The 19,063-nt window shown below is 38.8% G+C and overlaps 1 protein-coding gene and 1 long non-coding RNA gene across 2 annotated transcripts; both read right to left on the bottom strand.

The window, feature by feature from the left end:
- Positions 1–591: 591 nt before the first annotated feature.
- Positions 592–1,394, bottom strand: LOC130069853 (uncharacterized). The gene is made up of 2 exons (XR_008803806.1): positions 810–1,394; positions 592–726 (listed from the first exon to the last, which is right to left on the bottom strand). It is a non-coding gene; the product is annotated as an uncharacterized LOC130069853 (long non-coding RNA).
- Positions 1,395–3,951: 2,557 nt separating this feature from the next.
- stk35 (serine/threonine kinase 35) lies at positions 3,952–18,524 on the bottom strand. The gene is made up of 3 exons (XM_056234006.1): positions 17,838–18,524; positions 13,391–14,150; positions 3,952–4,646 (listed from the first exon to the last, which is right to left on the bottom strand). The coding sequence occupies exons 1-2, from the start codon at positions 18,352–18,354 to the stop codon at positions 13,432–13,434; spliced, it is 1,236 nt and encodes a 411-aa protein (XP_056089981.1). The 5' UTR covers positions 18,355–18,524; the 3' UTR covers positions 3,952–4,646; positions 13,391–13,431.
- Between the last annotated feature and the right edge of the window lie 539 nt (positions 18,525–19,063).

The following is a 19,063-nucleotide window of genomic DNA, read 5'->3' as shown; positions in this document are numbered from 1 at the left end:
GCATCACAAACCAAACCCAGTTCAATATTAACTATGAGAAGACATTTGTGCAATATAAAATATCTGTAATCTCAAAATAGTCAGACCAAAAAAAAAAAAAAAAAAAAAAATCACCAAAGGATAGAAAGAAAACAATTCAGTAGAAAGATAAGAGTTTGTTTTCTGTGTTTGTAGTGAACAGTCAATGTGCGTGTCTTTGTCTATAGTCTTCCTCAGGCTGTTACATGGTCCTGTTTGTTTGACCAGCAAACATTTTACAGTGAACACCTGAGGGACAGGAAGCATGACCTTACTGTGAGTCGATGAGGTTTTTTGGTATTTCAAGGTGAGTTACACTAAATGTACTATTTTCAGACTTGAAACGTCCTTTAATATGATTCACTGATGAAAGACATGAACTTCCTGTGGATTTTGTCTTGATAGAAAGGCTAAAAGTTCCCTAATAGATAAGAAAGTGTCACTGGCAGAGGAGGTATATCAGGAATATTTGAACTGCATTGATCCATTAAGAGATCAGAGGCTAATGGGACATGGTGAAGGAAAAAAAATATGAGATGGGAGGAAAAATGATTTGTCGCAAAAATTTGTGCGTTCCCCGAGAAACTTTGCGTTCGCTCGCTAAACATTTTGCGTTCCACGAGAAACTTTGCGTTCGCTCGCTAAACATTTTGCGTTCCACGAGAAACTTTGCGTTCGCTCGCTAAACATTTTGTATTCCCCGAAAAACTTTGCGTTCGCTCGCTAAACGTTTTGCGTTCCCCGAGAAACTTTGTGTTCGATCGCTAAACGTTTTGCGTTCCCCGAGAAACTTTGCGTTCGCTCGCTAAACGTTTTGCGTTCCCCGAGAAACTTTGCGTTCGCTCGCTAAACGTTTTGCGTTCCCCGAGAAACTTTGTGTTCGCTCGCTAAACGTTTTGCGTTCCCCGAGAAACTTTGTGTTCGATCGCTAAACATTTTGTATTCCCCGAAAAACTTTGCGTTCGCTCGCTAAACGTTTTGTATTCCCCGAAAAACTTTGCGTTCGCTCGCTAAACGTTTTGTATTCCCCGAAAAACTTTGCGTTCGCTCGCTAAACATTTTGCGTTCAATGAGAAACTTTGTGTTCGCTCGCTAAACGTTTTGTGTTCCCCGAGAAACTTTGCGTTCGCTCGCTAAACATTTTGCGTTCAACGAGAAACTTTGCGTTCGCTCCCAAAATGTTTTGCATTTCCCAGAGTAACTTTGTGTTCGCTCGCTAAACGTTTTGTGTTCCCCGAGAAACTTTGCGTTCGCTCGCTAAACATTTTGCGTTCAACGAGAAACTGCGTTCGCTCGCGAAACATTTTGCGTTCAACGAGAAACTTTGCGTTCGCTCGCGAAACATTTTGTGTTCAACGAGAAACTTTGCGTTCGCTAACGAATAGGGGTGTAACGATACACAAACCTGACGGTTCGGTTCGTCCCACGGTTTTGAGGTCTCGGTTCGGTTCGGTTCGGTTCATTTCGGTGGGGGGGGGGGGGGGTTTAGAAAGCTAAAATTGCTTTTATTTTTTATTAAACAGTGCTTTAATGAACAAATTGTGTCCTTGTCTTTAAATTAATTCAATTACAAGTAAACGTTTCTCAAGGATAACAAAATTATCTGCTAATGCTGTAAACTACAGCCCTTACTTGCACATTACTATAACATTAAAGCTTAACAAGCCTAGAATTTTAGCCTAAATGATATAATAATAATCAACACTCAAATAACAAATTGTATGAAAACATGTAAACTGCACATAAGGCAATTTTTGCATTAACATGTTTTTACTCTAATTTGTTATTGTTATATAATAATTTACACAGTTGCTGTTATTTTCATGACAACTATTTTAAACATACATTAAATCAAGATATCATAAACAGGTTAAGTAAAATATAATATATAGGCTAATATATAGCATTTATTTAGTGAAAGAGTTAGCAAACCAGCAAGCTGTGGACACTGAATGACTTGCCTGAGGTAAATATAAAGCTATGTGAAAAACTAAGCGTTTTATTGACGTATTTCCGCTGTTGAAACACTGATTGAGTGTTTACACGAGTTATGATGCCTTTCAGTAAGTATACTGTATCTTTCAACATACCTTCGGGTGTCCATTCATGTTTATTCTGTAACTGAGGAAGAGATGATCGCGCTCCGCGCTGCCGCATGCATACAGTGATATCTGTCACGCCACATCTAAGAGCGCCAAAACGGCATTTATTGTTTGCATTTCGTGATCAAATAGACATAATTTGAAAGATTACACCTTGCTTATTATCAAAAGTAACAAAACACTGAGCTTATTGCGATTATATGTGGTTAATGGTGGTTAGGCAACAGCCCTGTAATCGTTGTGTACACATAACGCATGAAGTGCAATGAGCCGGGGCTGGGCGGGGCGTGTTCGGTTCGCCATGAGAGTATCGCGATACGTATCGTGGGTGGTGTATCGCGGTTTTTCGGTTCGGTTCAAATATCGTTACACCCCTACTAACGAAACATTTTGTGTTCAACGAGAAACTTTGCGTTCGCTAGCGAAACATTTTGTGTTCAACGAGAAACTTTGCGTTCGCTCGCGAAACATTTTGTGTTCAACGAGAAACTTTGCGTTCGCTCGATAAACGTTGCGTAATTGCGTTCCCCAGAAAAACTATGCAGTCACTTTCTGTTCCCATGAGAAACGTTGCGTTCGCTCGCTAAACATTTTGCATTCCACAAAAAACGTTGCATTCACTTTCTGTTCCCCTGAGAAACTTTGCATTTGCTCACAAAATGTTTGACTTTGCGTTTGCGCTCTTTCGCTTCTTTTCTATCACCATGTCCCTTTAGGGAGAATGTAAGATAAATGCAAAGACCTTTTTGTTTTACCATAATAAATGGAGATTCATCTTGCTCTGCACCTCATACAAAGCACAATAAAATAACAACATATACAGTGAAATGCAAAGTCAGCTCGAGACGTTTAATACGTTACGGATAACAGTACTACCGCTGAAAAGATGCAAACAGCAAAAGACTGAACTAAACGCAACCCACCACAGCGAGGAAAAGTGAGGTTAAAGATGTCATGATAGTGAGGTAGAAACACTGAGTATGTAAACAAGAACACTGAATAGAAATCATTACTAAAATACAGAAGGAAAACTATTTCTCACTGGGTTAACCTGGTACAAATACCCAGTTTACGGGAGAAATATAGACTATTGTGACCTAAAATGTATGTACTTTAACCTTGAATGTGAATGTGAACCCTTTTTATAATTAAAACAAGTATTCAACACATTTTTTTCCACAGAGGATCGAATCTGGTGTGTTTGTGACAAATAGTACGGAGGACAATCAAGCAACATCTACTCAATGGTTCCTATAGAAACAGAATCTTGCAGTGTTCTGTGTATAAAATCCCATAAAGTGAATTCAAACTGTTCCATTCCAACGGAACTAAAACATTCCATATATCCGTTTATGACATGAAAAGGAAATTAGACCTTTTGCTACAACAATGTGAAGATGAAAACCAAGATTAACAACTACAATATTTGTTCCCTCACCAATTCATTATTTAGAAAACATCAACTCTCCAGTCTGCATAGAAAGTAAAATAATCTCCTGGTTAACGGCGTTAGTACAAAAAAAAAGTGTCATCATTTTGTTTACACCTGATCTGTATTTTGATGGATGATAAATGACACACACACACAAAAAATGAAATTATTATTGCAACTGCTTCAATGGATCCTGTCAAATGAACTCAAATCAAACCAAAGTTTTAATACCTCTCACATTTTTGCAAATGTTAAAACATTTGAGAACCAATATTATTAGCATGGAAATAACATGGCGACATTTCAGATAAAACAAAATCATTTGAAATATCCTTAAAAACTAAACTAAAATAATAAGAACCATCCACTTTCTTTAAAAAAAAAAAAGAAAAGAAAAAAAAGTGAAAATAAGGCACAACAGTGATTTAAATTGTTTTTTGTTTTTTTTTATAGAAGTGCTGTTGTTCGGGTCAGAAACATTCATTCCTACAGGAGAGACGGGGTCGCTATGTACCCGGTTATTCACATTATATCGTTCACAGTAAGTCTTTATGGTTGTGAGCTTTATAATAACTTCCTTCTCTGTTTTCCCGTGAATATTTTAGAGCATTCGACAACATTCGATCAATCCTAGTGCTGCATTATCTACTACATCGAAGTATTTACATCTATACTGTCTGGTAAACCCCGTCAGAAGGATGGGGCGAAAGGTAGTTTCAGCGGATATGCTTGTTTGAGGACATAGTGCAACGTGTGTGTCGAAATCTGGTCCAGAACAACAGCACGAGTCACAGCAGAGAACGAGAGGGACGTGAAATCATTGCTGGAGAGATTTGAGCAGGAAAACACATGGGTTTGAAGTCAGTTTGGAAGACTTGTATCGGGAATCCGATGCACTGAAGTAGAAAAACAGCGTGTTATGAAAGATACCTGCATAGCATTTCCACGTGATGGGTCTTTAATGTAGAGATCGAGACTTTTCTTTTCACTTCTGCTTTCTGGAAGTGAGAGAACAAGAGAAATTTCACAGTTCCAAGGATTCACTGATTCCTTTTGATTTCCTTTCCATCGGTGAGCAATTCCACTCTGGAAACCTGTAGAGAGAGCAAAACAAAACTTACTCAACCAAACACATCCAAGAAAACCCATTTCCACCACAATAATAATAAAACACATGATTTGGAAAATCATAGTAATGACAAAAAAGTCGAAATTAGGACATAAAAAGTCAAAATTATGAGGTAATTATGATAGAAAAATGCTATGAAAAATAGAAATTAGGAGATATAAGTCAGAATTAAAATGATAAATCGAAATGTTTTGTCATCAATTTCAATGTTTAATCTCATCATAATTATTACTTTTTTGTCAAATCGAATTTTGTCATTTCAATTTTGAATCTCTCAGTTATGACTTTTTTGTCATAATATCAAATTTTATATCATAATTTACATTTTTAATCTCATTGTTATGACTTTTGTCATAATATTGCATTTTATGTCATCCACACTCGAGTATACGCTGAAACGTTTGCACAGTCGCTCGCTGCATGCAAATAATTGCACAAACTGCAAATAAATGCACACACAACTTATCTGAAAGCTACTTCAGCGTGTGATACTGTAGTAAATAGAGCAAACACTCGACCGAGACTGACATGATCAGCTGGTCATTGATCAGGCAGACGGCTGGTATCTGACCTGAACACAATAACATCTGGCTGCTGACATCAGCACTCCTCAAATGAAGACCATATCTTCCATTGATATATTCTACTCAACAGTTACAGGCTACAGGCCTTGTTGTTGTTGTTCTCCTAGTGTCTCTAATCCGGGGTCCATGTGTCGGACGCTTGGCAAGTAAATGATTCACTGATGTCATCCAAGCTGTTTCTGCATCAGATCCGATTTCATCCTCGGCCAACTATGGCTGTAAGCTAATCCAATAATGCTGTCCGTGTCTGTACAATTGTTTTTCCAAGTTTGACCCGATCGAATTTACTTTACAGAGACTGAGACAGAATATATTCCACAAAAGGATTACATAAAGAAAACGGAGTAAACATTAGGTTATAATCAGGGGTGCCCATAACTGGTGCGCATGCGTAGAAAAGATAAACGATGCGCAGCAAAAAAACGTGGAGGGAAACAACATTTTTGGGGACAGTGACACGTTTGCTTACCAGAGTAGGATTTTTCTTCATCTCTGGTAAGATAGCAATCATGATGATATGATAATAAGTGTGTTCATTAATTATTAGAGGTGCAACGGATCGCAGTTGATCCGTACGGATCCGGCCCCACGGTTCGGCACGCATGTTATTTGCGGATTAACTGCTAAGTTATACCATCATAGAGTGAACGTTTATCATTTGGATGTGTTTTGTCTTGCCAATTTACACATTCAAATGATTTTAAACGCAGAAGAAGAGGCTAAAATCGGGACTCGCGCACAGAGAGAGAGAGAGAGGACAGTTTCAAACAGAGGCTTGAACACTGAATTGATTCCTCTTTCGGCCACATACAAAATTATGTCAAAATACCCGTCTCGACATATTTCCTCGGTTATGTCATTAGTGAACAGTTGAGAAAGAAACCGGATGTGTGTCAGTATATCCGGTCCGTCTTAAAGGGACAGCAGCCTAATATTCCTGATGTTGTCTGTGTCAGTAAAGGTTCTCTAAGCGATCCTGGGTGACGTCACTTCTTGTTGACGTTCGAACTATTGTCAAACAAAACGGAGGCTAGCTAGACCCTCCCTCCTCCTCATCCGCACACTAACCCCCCAAACCCTTCTTGTCGGTCATTGGCTGGAACAGTTTGTTATGTTTCGTGGTGCGGGTAAGCCCAGTTAGTTTTTGTTGCCGTTTGTGGAGCCTGGGGTGTCTGCAGAGACCGCGTTTTTTTACAGTGTGTTCAGGGGACAGGCAGCTAGCGGATAGTGAGGAGATGTTTGCTGTATGTGACAAAAATCATCATCTACATGTTGGAGAGAAAAGAAGACAGTGAGGAGAGCAGGACGAAAGTGATGACGAGCTTTAGGATAAGTGCTGTGTGAAGTGTATGAGAGCTCAATCCCATAAAAGCACAGATGGGGGTGTTAAGTTCTGTGTGTGAATTTATGACAAGAGCAAATGAAAGAACACAGACGCAGCCGGATCATTTCCATAATGACTGACGCAATCTATGAAGAGCTGCGCAAGTTAGCGTCTGGTTTAACACATGCTTTTTGGGGCGGTAAATAATGGCGGAAACACCAGAAAATTGACTAGCGCAAACCCAGTGCTCGAAGTGGGGCGGTACTCACCGGTACGCAGTATTGGCACTTCTACATTTTACTCTTAAGCGTACTACCTGCACTTTTTCTTGCGTACCGCTACTTCTCGCATGTAGCCGGTACTCTACTGACAGAAAAAGCGTGACGGCTGTTTAACCCCTTATTTACACTGCACACATCTGTGGCGCGTTACGGCTGCGAAACGGCTACTGGAGCTGATCGCGGCCACCGCAAGCGTGAGCAGCGCGTATTTTTTTCGGCTTGCATGTTAATCAATGAGTGCATTCACACCGCGAGGAGGAGCGTCGCGTGAGAAGCAGTGAAGCGGGGGTTCGGCGCCGAGTCTATTGTTGTGCTACTCACGACATTTAAAGTGAAAGCAAAGCACACTTTTGATGGAGAAAATAAATATGATTTCACACAAAAAGTGCCCAAAATGCACAGAATTTGCATGTCTAGTGTGTTTTAACAAGAACTGGAGTAGGCTACGTCAGAAAAGAAAATGAAGGCTCAAAAATATTTATACAAGATTTAGCCATTTAAACTTGTCTTAATTATTCAGTTTGGGTAAAACTATATATGTTTTATTAATAAATAAAACGAGCAAACTAGTCCCTATACCTCCCATCTTAACAAACTTCAAGAATCAAGTTTATTAATGACCAACTTCTAAAAAGAGAATGTTTCTTTGTAAATAAATGCGCGCGCACACACGCACGCACACACACACACGACTTGTTTAAATACATTTATGTTGTTAATAGATAACAATAAATTGTTGTTGTACCAGCAATATTTCCAAGTTTTGTTTTTCACTGTAGAAATTTCAAATGTCATGATTTGCCAATGCAAGAGAGTACGGGCACCTTTTTCCCCCCACTTCAAGCACTGCCCAAACCTTAGTAAATCACCTTACATGATTCATTTAAATACTCTCCTCCCATAACGTTTGCATCTGAAAGGGAAACTCCTACAAATGCATATGCAATAAGGTCAGCTGCAATGCAAACATAACCCTGTACACGACTTTTTAGCGCAAAACTTTCACTGTCTTTAGTAAATCCTGATAGTAGTTTTTTAACACCAAAAGAGGGTTTGAATGTTTTTTACAGTGCACAAATAACTTCAATGTCACATCTTACATTGACTTATTATTAGTTTGCAAAGGGTTTTAGGCCATTCTTCTTCTGATAGATAAAAAAAAGAACTTACCAAAACAGTTTAACAATCAAAAAAGCAAGCTCTGATTGGAAAAGTGTGCTAAATACATGGAAAAACGCATGTTTTTAGAACAATTATCAGCTGAAAGATATTCCAGCTTACATAACAGTCTGTAAACACTCGCTGGCTCCTTACAATCCTGGAAAACAACCCCCACTTTTCCCATTTACCATTTACAAAAATGGTAGTTTTAAATGTTGAGAAATCTGATGGTGTATTATAATGCATTTCTTACATTTAGTTGTGTTCGGATCAAAACTTGAACGGGAATGTTGTCCCGTTAGTTTTAGCATGAACACTGGTTTTCTGCTCAGCTCTGCTACTGTGTGTTGATCAACACGACATGGCTGTCGGGGAACAGACACAGAGAACACACTGTACCTTACATTACAGCTGCTCTGCACTCAATGACCCGCTTATATAATGACCATAATCACAGATACAACACGCCACACTCACACTGACAGATGAGCGCTCTTACATCTGCAAAAGATCTGAGCACAGACAGAGTTGTGCCTGCGAACATCAGTCCAAATAGTAGGAATTATAATATTTATAAAAGGTAACAAATACAACTTGCAAACTGTCCAAAGACAACAGACTTGATAAAATGCTTTACTGACTTTATTTTACAGTATACTGACTTCTAAAACCACTTTGTCCATTCAACGATGTACTTGTGTGTATGTATTTGAATTATTTTAATTTTAGGCTTTTCTCAGCAAATATTGATATATAGACAATTAATTTGGATTAATCATATTAATTAGCACTAGCAGTGATTATTTATTTGGTTAAAATGTTGAATCAAACTAACTAGTATTAGTTAATACAATTTAAATATAAATAAACAAAAAGCATTAAAAATAAATAAATAAATAAAAATATACATAAATCATTATTATCAATATGAATGAATATAATATAATAATAATAATAATTACACATTATGTACTGTGTTGTGCATTTTTGCTATTAAATAGTATTAAAAAAGAATACAATTTTAAATAAATAATAATAAAAGTTATATTTAAAAAAAAGTATTAGACATAATACAATTTACAATAAATAAATAAACATATTTATTAATGTTAAAGTAATAAATGTGTTGAAATAATAAAATAAATGATAAACATTATTGATATGAATGAATATAATTTACCGTTACACATTACATGTTCATTACATTTTTGTGATGTGAATTACCAGAGTGTGAATGTCTTTAATTAAAAAAGAGGAGCAATATCACCATTGCTATATTTCAAATCACAACGATTCAGCAGATTTGTGGATAATAATGTACCTGACAGTGACCGTATACACACAGTAGCAATGGAGACTCACACAGGCTGGCAGGCCAAGAACAAAATGTTCTGAACGTGAGTCTAGAGCGAGGCCATAGACCCCCTCAGTGTCTCAGGGCCTAAAATGTGTGTGTGTGTGCTTCGGGACGGGAGGGTGGAGGGCTTGAAGAGCACGTCTGAAAGCGCTCTGGGCGTAAATACGCAAAAGTACCCCCTCTTACCCCACTAAGACAAACAGGCCGACCCACGGCTCACTCCCAGGCCTGCTTGTTTGGACGGATGGATACATCCATTCAGGCCATCAGGGAGAGGAGGAGTGTTGCATAACTGCTCTATATGCTCACTGAGGCCATAAACCCCTGATGCACGAGTCACGTACACGTTCACATCCTCGCCCCGCCGATTTGACATCAAACAAGCCGCCATCTTCATTGTATTACACTGGAGATGGAGTCTTTTCTCCTGGTTAAATAAAGGTTATAAAGATGCGTGCTAGTCTGAATGAAGTCATTGTTTTACAACAAACCGGCTGTGCATTGGTTCTAGCCTCCGGACAACAATGAAGCCAGTTTTGATTAAAATTGTGCTATAAAGTGGCTTCAAAATGCATTTAATTTCCTCTGGCCTTTTCAGTTGAACCTCATCCAATGCAAAATCCATAAAAGAATGCAATAAACTCTGCGGGAACGACATTCCGGTGTTACTGGTGTTGTGTAACAATTGGTTCCCAACCAAAACATTGAAGCACCTGGTTGGGAGTATTAAGACAGCAGACTTCGTCTTCAAGTGTGAATTTTTAAAGTTAATAAAATACTTTAATTACAATATATTGACTTCTAATGACAAGTGACAATGTAATATATTTAAATTATCATTTTCTTTAGAAAATATGAATACATAAACAATTCAGCATTTTATTTAATTTGATTAAAATGTTTTTTTTTAATTGACAGCCCTAGATTTTAATAAAAAGGAAGTTAGAGGAAAAACATAATAGATATAATTATTACTGAAATACTATTATTACTGTTTCAGCAAATTTGTAATCTTCCAACATTAACAGCAAACTCATAAATAAATAAATAAATAACTTTAGATAAAATTAAATATAATTCAATATAAATTAATAGGTTATTATTAATTAAAAATAATAAATATTATAATATAAACATACATTGATATTAAATATTATTGATTTGAATGATTGAATACAATTCACTTTGTTACACATTACAATACTTGGTGTGTGAATTACTGAAAGTGTGAATATTTTTATAAATCAGATTATTCAGCATATTATTTCATTTAATTATTTGATTATTTGAATGCTGAATTGACAGCCCTAGATTTTAATAAAGGAAAATAAATAATTATTATTGATTCAGCAAATGTAATAATCTTCCAACATGAACAATAAACCAATAAATAAATAGCCTACATTTAGATAAAATTAAATAAATAACATTAATAATTGTTATTAATAATAAATTAATAAAACATTACTAATAAAAGTAATACACATTAAGAGAACATTGATAAAGTCCCGAAAGTGTGAATATTTTTAATTTAAAAAAGCAGAAATAGTATAATTCCTAAAATAGGCTTTATGCACAGCTTCACTACTTCCTGAACTTCAGCCAGCCCTTTGTTTCCTGTCTGTCATTATTGGACAAACTGATTAATTCAGGTGTGCCTGGCCTCAGTAACAATAATCAGGCACACCTGGATTAATCAGTTTGTCCAATAATGACAGACAGGAAACAAAGGGCTGGCTGAAGTTCAGGAAGTAGTGAAGCTGTGCATAAAGCCTATTAAAAAGCCTAAATATAGCTACAGTAAAATAAATAAAAAAAATGCTATAGAGTGACTTGCATTCAGGAAATGCATTCAATTTCCTCTGGCAGTTTCAGTTGAACCTCGTCCAATGCAAAATCCATAAAAACAAGTGCAATAAACTCTGCGTGAATGCCATTCCGGTATTACTGACGTTGTATAATAATTGGATGCTACCCAAAAAACAAAATGCACCTGGTTGGGCGTATGCCGTGTTTCACACAGTCATGCTATCGCCCCTGGCCGCATGCATTCTGCTGCTAAAAAGGTGTCGGATCTTGTTAGTCAAAATGTTGTTAGGAACTCGGGGCGTGGCATTGGTAAAACCGAACAGGCCTGCGAGACATGTGAAGGGTAGAGCGTGGCAGGCTCGCAGGGTACATGTTACCCCTGAGGCCATATACCGACTCTACGTGGGTTTGATTAGAGAAATACAAAGCAGCTGGAAGGACGGGAAATTCTAGAATAGGCAAAGAACTCTGGGAAGCAAACTCAAGATCGGCCTAGCTTAGATTTGGCACCTGAGAGCACTTTAACACGTAGATAAATGTATGTATTTACAACATAGACTGTAAAAAAAGATGGACGACGCACCATCACTCTCTTCCATTGGTGAAAAGTGAAGCCGCCATAAGTCCTAATATGGCGCGGACATCTTGCGCTGATTTGGGACCTGCTGATTCTGCGCAGTAATGAACGTGAAGAAGAGCCGCGATATCAAGGTCTCCGGCCTCACTCACTTTACTCATTATGTCGGTGTGAAATAAACAGTTATAGACATGTAGCAATGTAAAGTTGAAGCTCCAATCTCCTCCCGAAAATCCCCAAAAAGTCTGTTGGTGCCTCAGTGACTACTTCGTTTAGAGAAGCTATCAATCACAGCTGTCAATCATGACGTCACATTCCCATTTTTATAGCATCAAACACCAAACTTATTTCAAAACACAAACACTTAAACTTACATCAGTGTCATATTAAAAACTACCTAAAATGACATAAAACATATTTGGAAAAAATGTATTTGAAGTGTAATTTGATTGTTTAGTTTCCATTGCGTCCCATTAGACTACATGGGGAGGTGGGGTTTATGACCTATACTGGGACCAGCCACTGGGAGGCGATCGAGGCGCTTAGGCTTCACTTTTCAGGACTTGTGCGGCACGCTTGATTTACATATTTGTACATTTATAACAACCTAATGGCGCTTTTCCACTGTTGGTACGGCTCAGTACGGTTCGGCGCGCTTCGCTTTTCCACTGCGTGGTACGACTCGGCTCGGCACGTCTCGGTTCGCTTAAGCTCGGTTTGCTTTTCCACTGCAGTTAGTACCGCTTCAAAGTGGGTGGGATTATAGTCTGACCGTTATAGTTTATCCGCTCCTCGGCAACCAACGAGAGGAACGTCTGCACTTCGTCCACTGACCACGATTCAGCCATTTATTTTTTGGAAGTTTTCTTCAAGCAAGTCAAGCAAGTAGTTTTAAAACAGGTGCTACAGTGGTGGCTGTTACTGGCCAAAGTGGCTATTTACATCTAGCGGGTTTGATGTCTCGCAAATACAATGACGCTGGTAGTGACGATTCTGTCTGACCAATCAGTGATCTGCAGTGTGTTCACGTCACATTTCGGTATCGGTACGATACGCTTGGAACCTTGACAGAGGTGGTACCATTTAAAGCGAGCCGTACCGTACCGTACCATGCAGTGGAAAAGCGCCACAAGTGAGCCGTACCGTACCATGCAGTGGAAAAGCGCCATAAGAGGCTTGTTTTCTTGCATTATGGGATTTTTAAACTGGTCTGAGGTAAACAAAATTGGTGAATACAACATTTCTGTCAGGACCACTATTGTCAAATAGTGGATTGACAATTAGCATACAGTCGGGTTGGCGGTTCTGGGCAAGAACTCCCTGCGCATCCATGCAGTCTAGCATGAATAAGAGCAGCAATAACCCCCCTTAGAGTAAAAGAACAGAACAGAACCAACTTGAATGTATGCAGATATCATTCATAAATAAAGATTTTAATGTACAACATAATTGAGAATTTAGTCTGTTTCAAAGGGGAATCAGAATGTCAAATCCTGACTGACGAGAGGAGGAGCTGGGGATGTAGGAGGGTAACAGCTCCTGAGAAACGCGATCGCTGCAGATAATACTGAATACTGACTTGATGTTTAAAATTATATCAAGAAATCGCAACCCACCTGAAAGAGCAAGCTTGCTCGTTTTGGCCAATCAGGTCGGCTTATCCCGCACATGTGACTTGGTCCATTCTAACTTCCAGCTGAAATGCGTCGGGCCGGTCCTGCGGGTTGACCGCCAACATGTCCTGCAAAAGCCGCTTGACGCCCTCCGACATGATACTGCGTGTCCTTTGCGGGATATGCAGGATCATCTTCGGGTTCTCCAGCAAGGCCTCGCCCACCGGGACGATCTCGGTTCCCTGGCGAATGTACGTGCCGAGGAGCTCTCGCTTGGATTCGGCGTCGATAAACGTGATGCGTTCTACCATGGCCCAAATGATGATGCCGAGCGCGAAAATGTCCGCCTTGGCGGTGTAATGGCCCTCCCACACCTCCGGTGCCATGTAGAAGTCAGAACCGCATGCTGACGACAGCCAGAACTTATTAATGTTCACCATGTTCTTGTTAACACGGTTGTCGCCGTCGTTCTCAATGTAGCTGAGTCCCGCGCACACCTTGCTGAGGCCGAAGTCGGCGACCTTGATCACGGGACCATCCGATTTCTGTGAGATGAGAATGTTGTCTGGTTTGAGGTCCCGGTGGACAATGTTGTTCTTATGGAGGAAGGCCACGGCGCTGGTCAGCTGCTTCATGAAACTGCGATTGGTCCGCGGATCAGGTCGTCGGGAGAGGATGTACTGGTTGAGGTCGCCCCCATCGCAGAACTCCATTACGAACCAAAGATAACACGGTTCCTCTGGGTGACCCAAGATACGCTCACCTGGAATGAGAGTAGAATGTGGGAATTATGCAATGAAAATGCACAGGTGGACATTCAATGCTGAAATCTGCAGTTAATTGTTGTGCATAACTGCAGTTGTCAACATTTGAAGTGGAGCAAAACAGTTCATCAAAGTTGTCCTAAGACAAGAACGGGTATTGTTCAAAGTTCATGTAGGAGTTTGATTAAAGGTTTTGACCCACTTCAATTATTGACTACTAGAAGCAGCACCCACTGTTGGAAACTTAAGGCCCCGACACACACCATGCCGGGCCAGTTTTTGCTGTGTGTTCTGCACCGTTGACACTAGTTGGACCCTGTAAGGGGCCTTTTTACCAATTCAGCATGTTGAATTATAAAGATTACAAAGAAAATGTTTTAAAATAAGATGCACTGATTAAACATTCACAGTAAGGCCAGAAATGTGCATTAAAGGGATTGTTCACCCAAAAAAGAAAATTCTGTCATCATCTACTCACCCTCAACCCATAAAGACTTTCGTTCACAAACACAAATGAAGATCTTTTTAATGAAATCTGAGAGCTTTCTGTCCCTCTGTTGACAGCCTACGCAACTACCAATTTGACGCTTCAAAAAGTTCATAAAGAGATTGTAAAACTAATCCATGAGTAAGAGCAGTTTAGTCCAGATTTTCTGATGAGACTCGATCTCTTTATATGATGAACAGATTCAATTTTGGCTTTTATTCACATATAACCTTTGTTCAGCGAATACAAGTAGAAGCTCAACTGAACCTGCTTGACGCGCGAGAATGAACCTCATTGGTTCTCGCACATCAAGCAAACATGCTTGAGATTGTTTACCACAACTGATGTGTGAGTTGATGAATACTTATGTAAATAAAAGCCTAAATTAAATCTATTCAGTGTATAAAGCGATTTTGTCTCTTCAGAAAATTTGGACTAAACCATTCAATTCATATGGATTAGTTTTACCATCTCTTTATGAACTTTTTGAAGCCGTCAAAGTGGTAGTTGCTTAGGCTGTCAACGGAGGGACAGAAATCTCTCAGATTTCATCAAAAAGATCTTCATTTGTGTTCCGAAGAAGAACGAAAGTCGTACGGGTTTGGAACGACATGAGGGTGAGTAATTAATGACCGAATTTTCATTTTGGGGTGAATCAACCTTTTAAGAAAGTAAACGGGGTCAATTTTAATTTCATGTTGATCAACTAACAATTTCTTTTGCCTTTTTAGAAGCTCCTTCCTTACAGTCCCAATTTAAAGATTCAAAGAAAACAATGGTGGACAACAATGTGCTCCAATTGGCCTCCTTTCTAACAGGAGAATGTCAGAACTGGCCTTTATTGTGAACCACTTCAGGATGTTGGCAAATCAAGCCCACTCAACTCCATAATCTACTCATGTGCTTCAATTGAGCTATTTCTGCTGAGTTAGGCCAAACATCTCTTCATTGAATGTTTCTGGTCTCTAACTGACACTGATAAGCCGTTGTGTCAGACTCATTCGCAAACAGAGACGGTTGTGTTTGATCAAACCCAGTTCTGTTCAAACTACAGCGGCTTTACTGTCCAAACCAAAGCCTTCAACAAAGAGTGTTACGCCTTCTAGAACTAAAGTGCTGCTTTAGCTAATGCCGATAGACTAGCAAAACACCAATCAGACTTTAGCTGAGCACAGATTTCCTCTGAGCGACACGTTTGGAGCCCTTCCAAAGAGACTGTATAAGGCTAAGCATTGATAATCTGTCTGCGTTCTGTAATAACTAACATAGCTTAACTTCAGGAAACAAGGGTTGGGAAATGCATGGAAAACAGGTGGACTGTGACCTGTGGAGGTATAGCAACTTATAAACATTTAGGGAAAGGAAACACTTGGGAACGTGTCTCCTATAATCTTAAAAATGTAGGTCTCATGAAGCAGGATTTCCCAAACTGGGGTGATCAAACTTTGATAAACAGCAAACGATCTATATAAATACTTAATTTTTGACTTATTTTACCTGCATTTCATGTAACAATTAAAGTGCCCCATTATGCTTTTTTTTATATTATCTTTGTTTCATGCAGTGTGTAATATAGCTGTTTGTGAAGGTAAAATGTCTGCAATGTTTTAAACATTGCAAAGTGCACGACAAATAAAGTTATTGTCTCCGATAAAAGAAAGAATCAATTCTGAAGAGCCGAAACGAGAGACTGAATCTTCGAACGAACCGTTTTCAGACTCTTTGAGAAATGAAGTGATGATGTGCAATATACATTATGAGATATAATGTATAGGCTAATAATGGAAGTGTTTTTGACCTTTGATGCATGTAAACCTATTGTAGGAGAAAATTAGGACCCTATAAAATATCATAATAGGGGCATTTTAACTGAAACCAGAGAAGCATGAACACGCAAATGTGTTGTTAAATTATCGAAATATTAAATTCAAATTACTGAGGGTATTTCAAGTAAATACTTTGGGTTAAAAAAGGAGAAAGAAAAGTTTGGGAATCTCTGATATAAAGTAAGGTGCGATCTATAAATGTGTTCACTTTGACATGATCAACTGACATGATTACAGGTCACAAATACAATATTCTGGCCTAGTCGATAGAGACATGACTGACATATATGACGTATTTGTCAAAAAACATTATATAACCCAAAAAACCATCAGCAATAACATTTATATCTGGAACATTTCTAAAGAAGGCTGTAACATCAGGATTAGTTTTTCCATTGTAGACTAGGCCACTAAATGGTGGCACTTACATAACACCAGTCAGCACAAAATAGATCCTGCAACTGCTGAGCACAACCACATATAGCACTCACACGCAACTCACTGTCACCTCAACACACCAAACGCCACAAAAACACCAACATCACATTCATATTGTGCCATTTTGAAAATGTATCAAATAATTCACTTTTAAAATTGTTTTAAATGGAGTACACCAATAGGACGTGTAAAATATTTCAAAATTTCATCTAGCCTATATGATGATCAACTATGATCATGGAAATATCAGGGAATTAAAAAATATATTCACAGGCCCCGAAAAGTCAAAGAAAATATTAAAATTGTAAACATGCATGAAATAAAAACATGGACATTTCAATTGCCAATTTACATTTTTCATGTTATGAACCACTCTAAAGCATAAAATGAGCTAGAAATTTGTTGTCTGGGATTGCAATACATTTTTATCCTGTAAATGTCTTTAAAAGTTCTTGCACTCTGCACCTTGACAGCAGAGTTTAATCTGATTTTGGTAATACAAATGACATGAAAATAACAATATTAGTAAACCTACTGGAAAACTAATGGACTCAAGTTTTGAACATTGCATACAATGACAAGAGGTGTACATAGATATGGCCTGTATGGGAGTGAAGGGGTTAATGCATTATGAGTGCTGGAACAATATGTTCCCTCACGCACAGACTTCTTCCTACTTTGTGCATTCATGATATGCATTTAAGATGCACAATAAAATCATAAAGGGTTTGAATGCTAATGCATGCATATTATTAAAAGTGCAATTGCTTTTATGCAACTTTCATTTGTGTTACAAAGCAAAAACAATGTTAATCAGACCTACTTGTGTTGACAAGATACATTTAGTTTAGTTCATTTAGTTCACCTTATCATGAACAGTGCAAATGCTTTCAAGAAGCTCCAGCTACAGTACCGGTCAGTTAAACTTTATTTACCTTTCAGTGAAGTTTCCACTAATCTCAAATACTGCTTGTTTCGCTTGTTTCCGTGGCTCATTTTCTGTGCCATCCCGTTTCTTTGCAACACACACTCCTCCAGCTGCACCACATTCTCGTGCTTCTTCTCCAGGCTCGCCAGGGCCCAGAACTCAGCCAGCGCTAGCTCCACTTTCTCTGGCGCGTCGCAGCGGAGCTTCTTCACGGCCACCCGGGCTCCGGTCCTGCGGGCGACGGCTTCATACACCACGCCGTAGCTCCCACGACCCACCTCCCGAATCAGACTATACCGGGGCGCCGAGAACAGCGTCGCGAGCTCCCGGTTGGCACTCTTAAGGAAGCCCGTGGAGAAGCAGTCCTCTTCTTCCATGGGCTCATCATCATCGTTGGTCTCCACGGGAAGCGGGCGCAAAACTTTACTGACATCCCGCCTCATGTTCGCGATGGGCGGCTCGACTCTCTTGCAGCCCCGCCGGAGGCTCGTTATTCTCCCCTGTGTGCCGTTGCGCAGCTCCATGAGTTTATTACCCCCAGTGTTGACATATGTTTCGGGGCAATAATCCTATGTGTCATAACGTCCCTATCTAGCTGGCTGTGCTCGTTTTTTGTGGGGGGGAAACTCGACAGGTTTGTGTGTAGTTTTTTTTTAGTTTTTGTCACTTCTTCTATCAAACGTCCAACTGACATAAACAATAACAACATTAACAGGAGAAAGCAAAGGGGGCGTGGCCTCGGCGGACTGTTCCATTTCATTCAAAAAACGGGTGGGTGTCACAAATACGAGATGTTTTCATGGATTTTTCAAAGCTTTTAAAACAATATCTAAGAGATTTGTTTTTCAGAGTTTATTTAAATGCACAGATTAATATATATATATATATATATATATATATATATAAGGGTGTTTTTTATATTTTGAAAATAAGTCAAATTCTTTAAGAATTTAGTGATTCATTAAAGATTGTATAGCTACTGACAAACAGTGTTGGGTAAGTTACTCTAAAAAGTAGTTAATTATACACATATTCAACAGTGTATTTAGATTACTGTACTAATAACTCTCTCTTTAAAAAGTACTGGATTACACTAATTACTTTCTAAATCGCATATCTACCTTGAGCAGTAGATCAATACAAGGATAGACATGAAACTGCTCTTTAATTCTTGCCAAAAAAGAAATATCATATAAAATTGCAAACATTATTCTTGAAGTGTGTAAAGGGAGA

This window comes from Rhinichthys klamathensis, unplaced genomic scaffold (assembly GCF_029890125.1).
Source record: "Rhinichthys klamathensis goyatoka isolate OS25496 unplaced genomic scaffold, OSU_Roscu_1.1 h1tg000386l_1, whole genome shotgun sequence".
Lineage (NCBI taxonomy): Eukaryota > Metazoa > Chordata > Actinopteri > Cypriniformes > Leuciscidae > Rhinichthys > Rhinichthys klamathensis.
This window is presented reverse-complemented; position numbering and strand designations above follow the sequence as displayed.

Coding starts and splice junctions, on each gene's coding strand:
- stk35 (XM_056234006.1), bottom strand. CDS start 18,354: ATGGAGCTGCGCAACGGCACACAGGGGAGAATAACGAGCCTCCGGCGG. Junction 14,151..17,837: donor AGTGGAAACTTCACTGAAAG/GTAAATAAAGTT, acceptor CTCTCATTCCAG/GTGAGCGTATCTTGGGTCAC.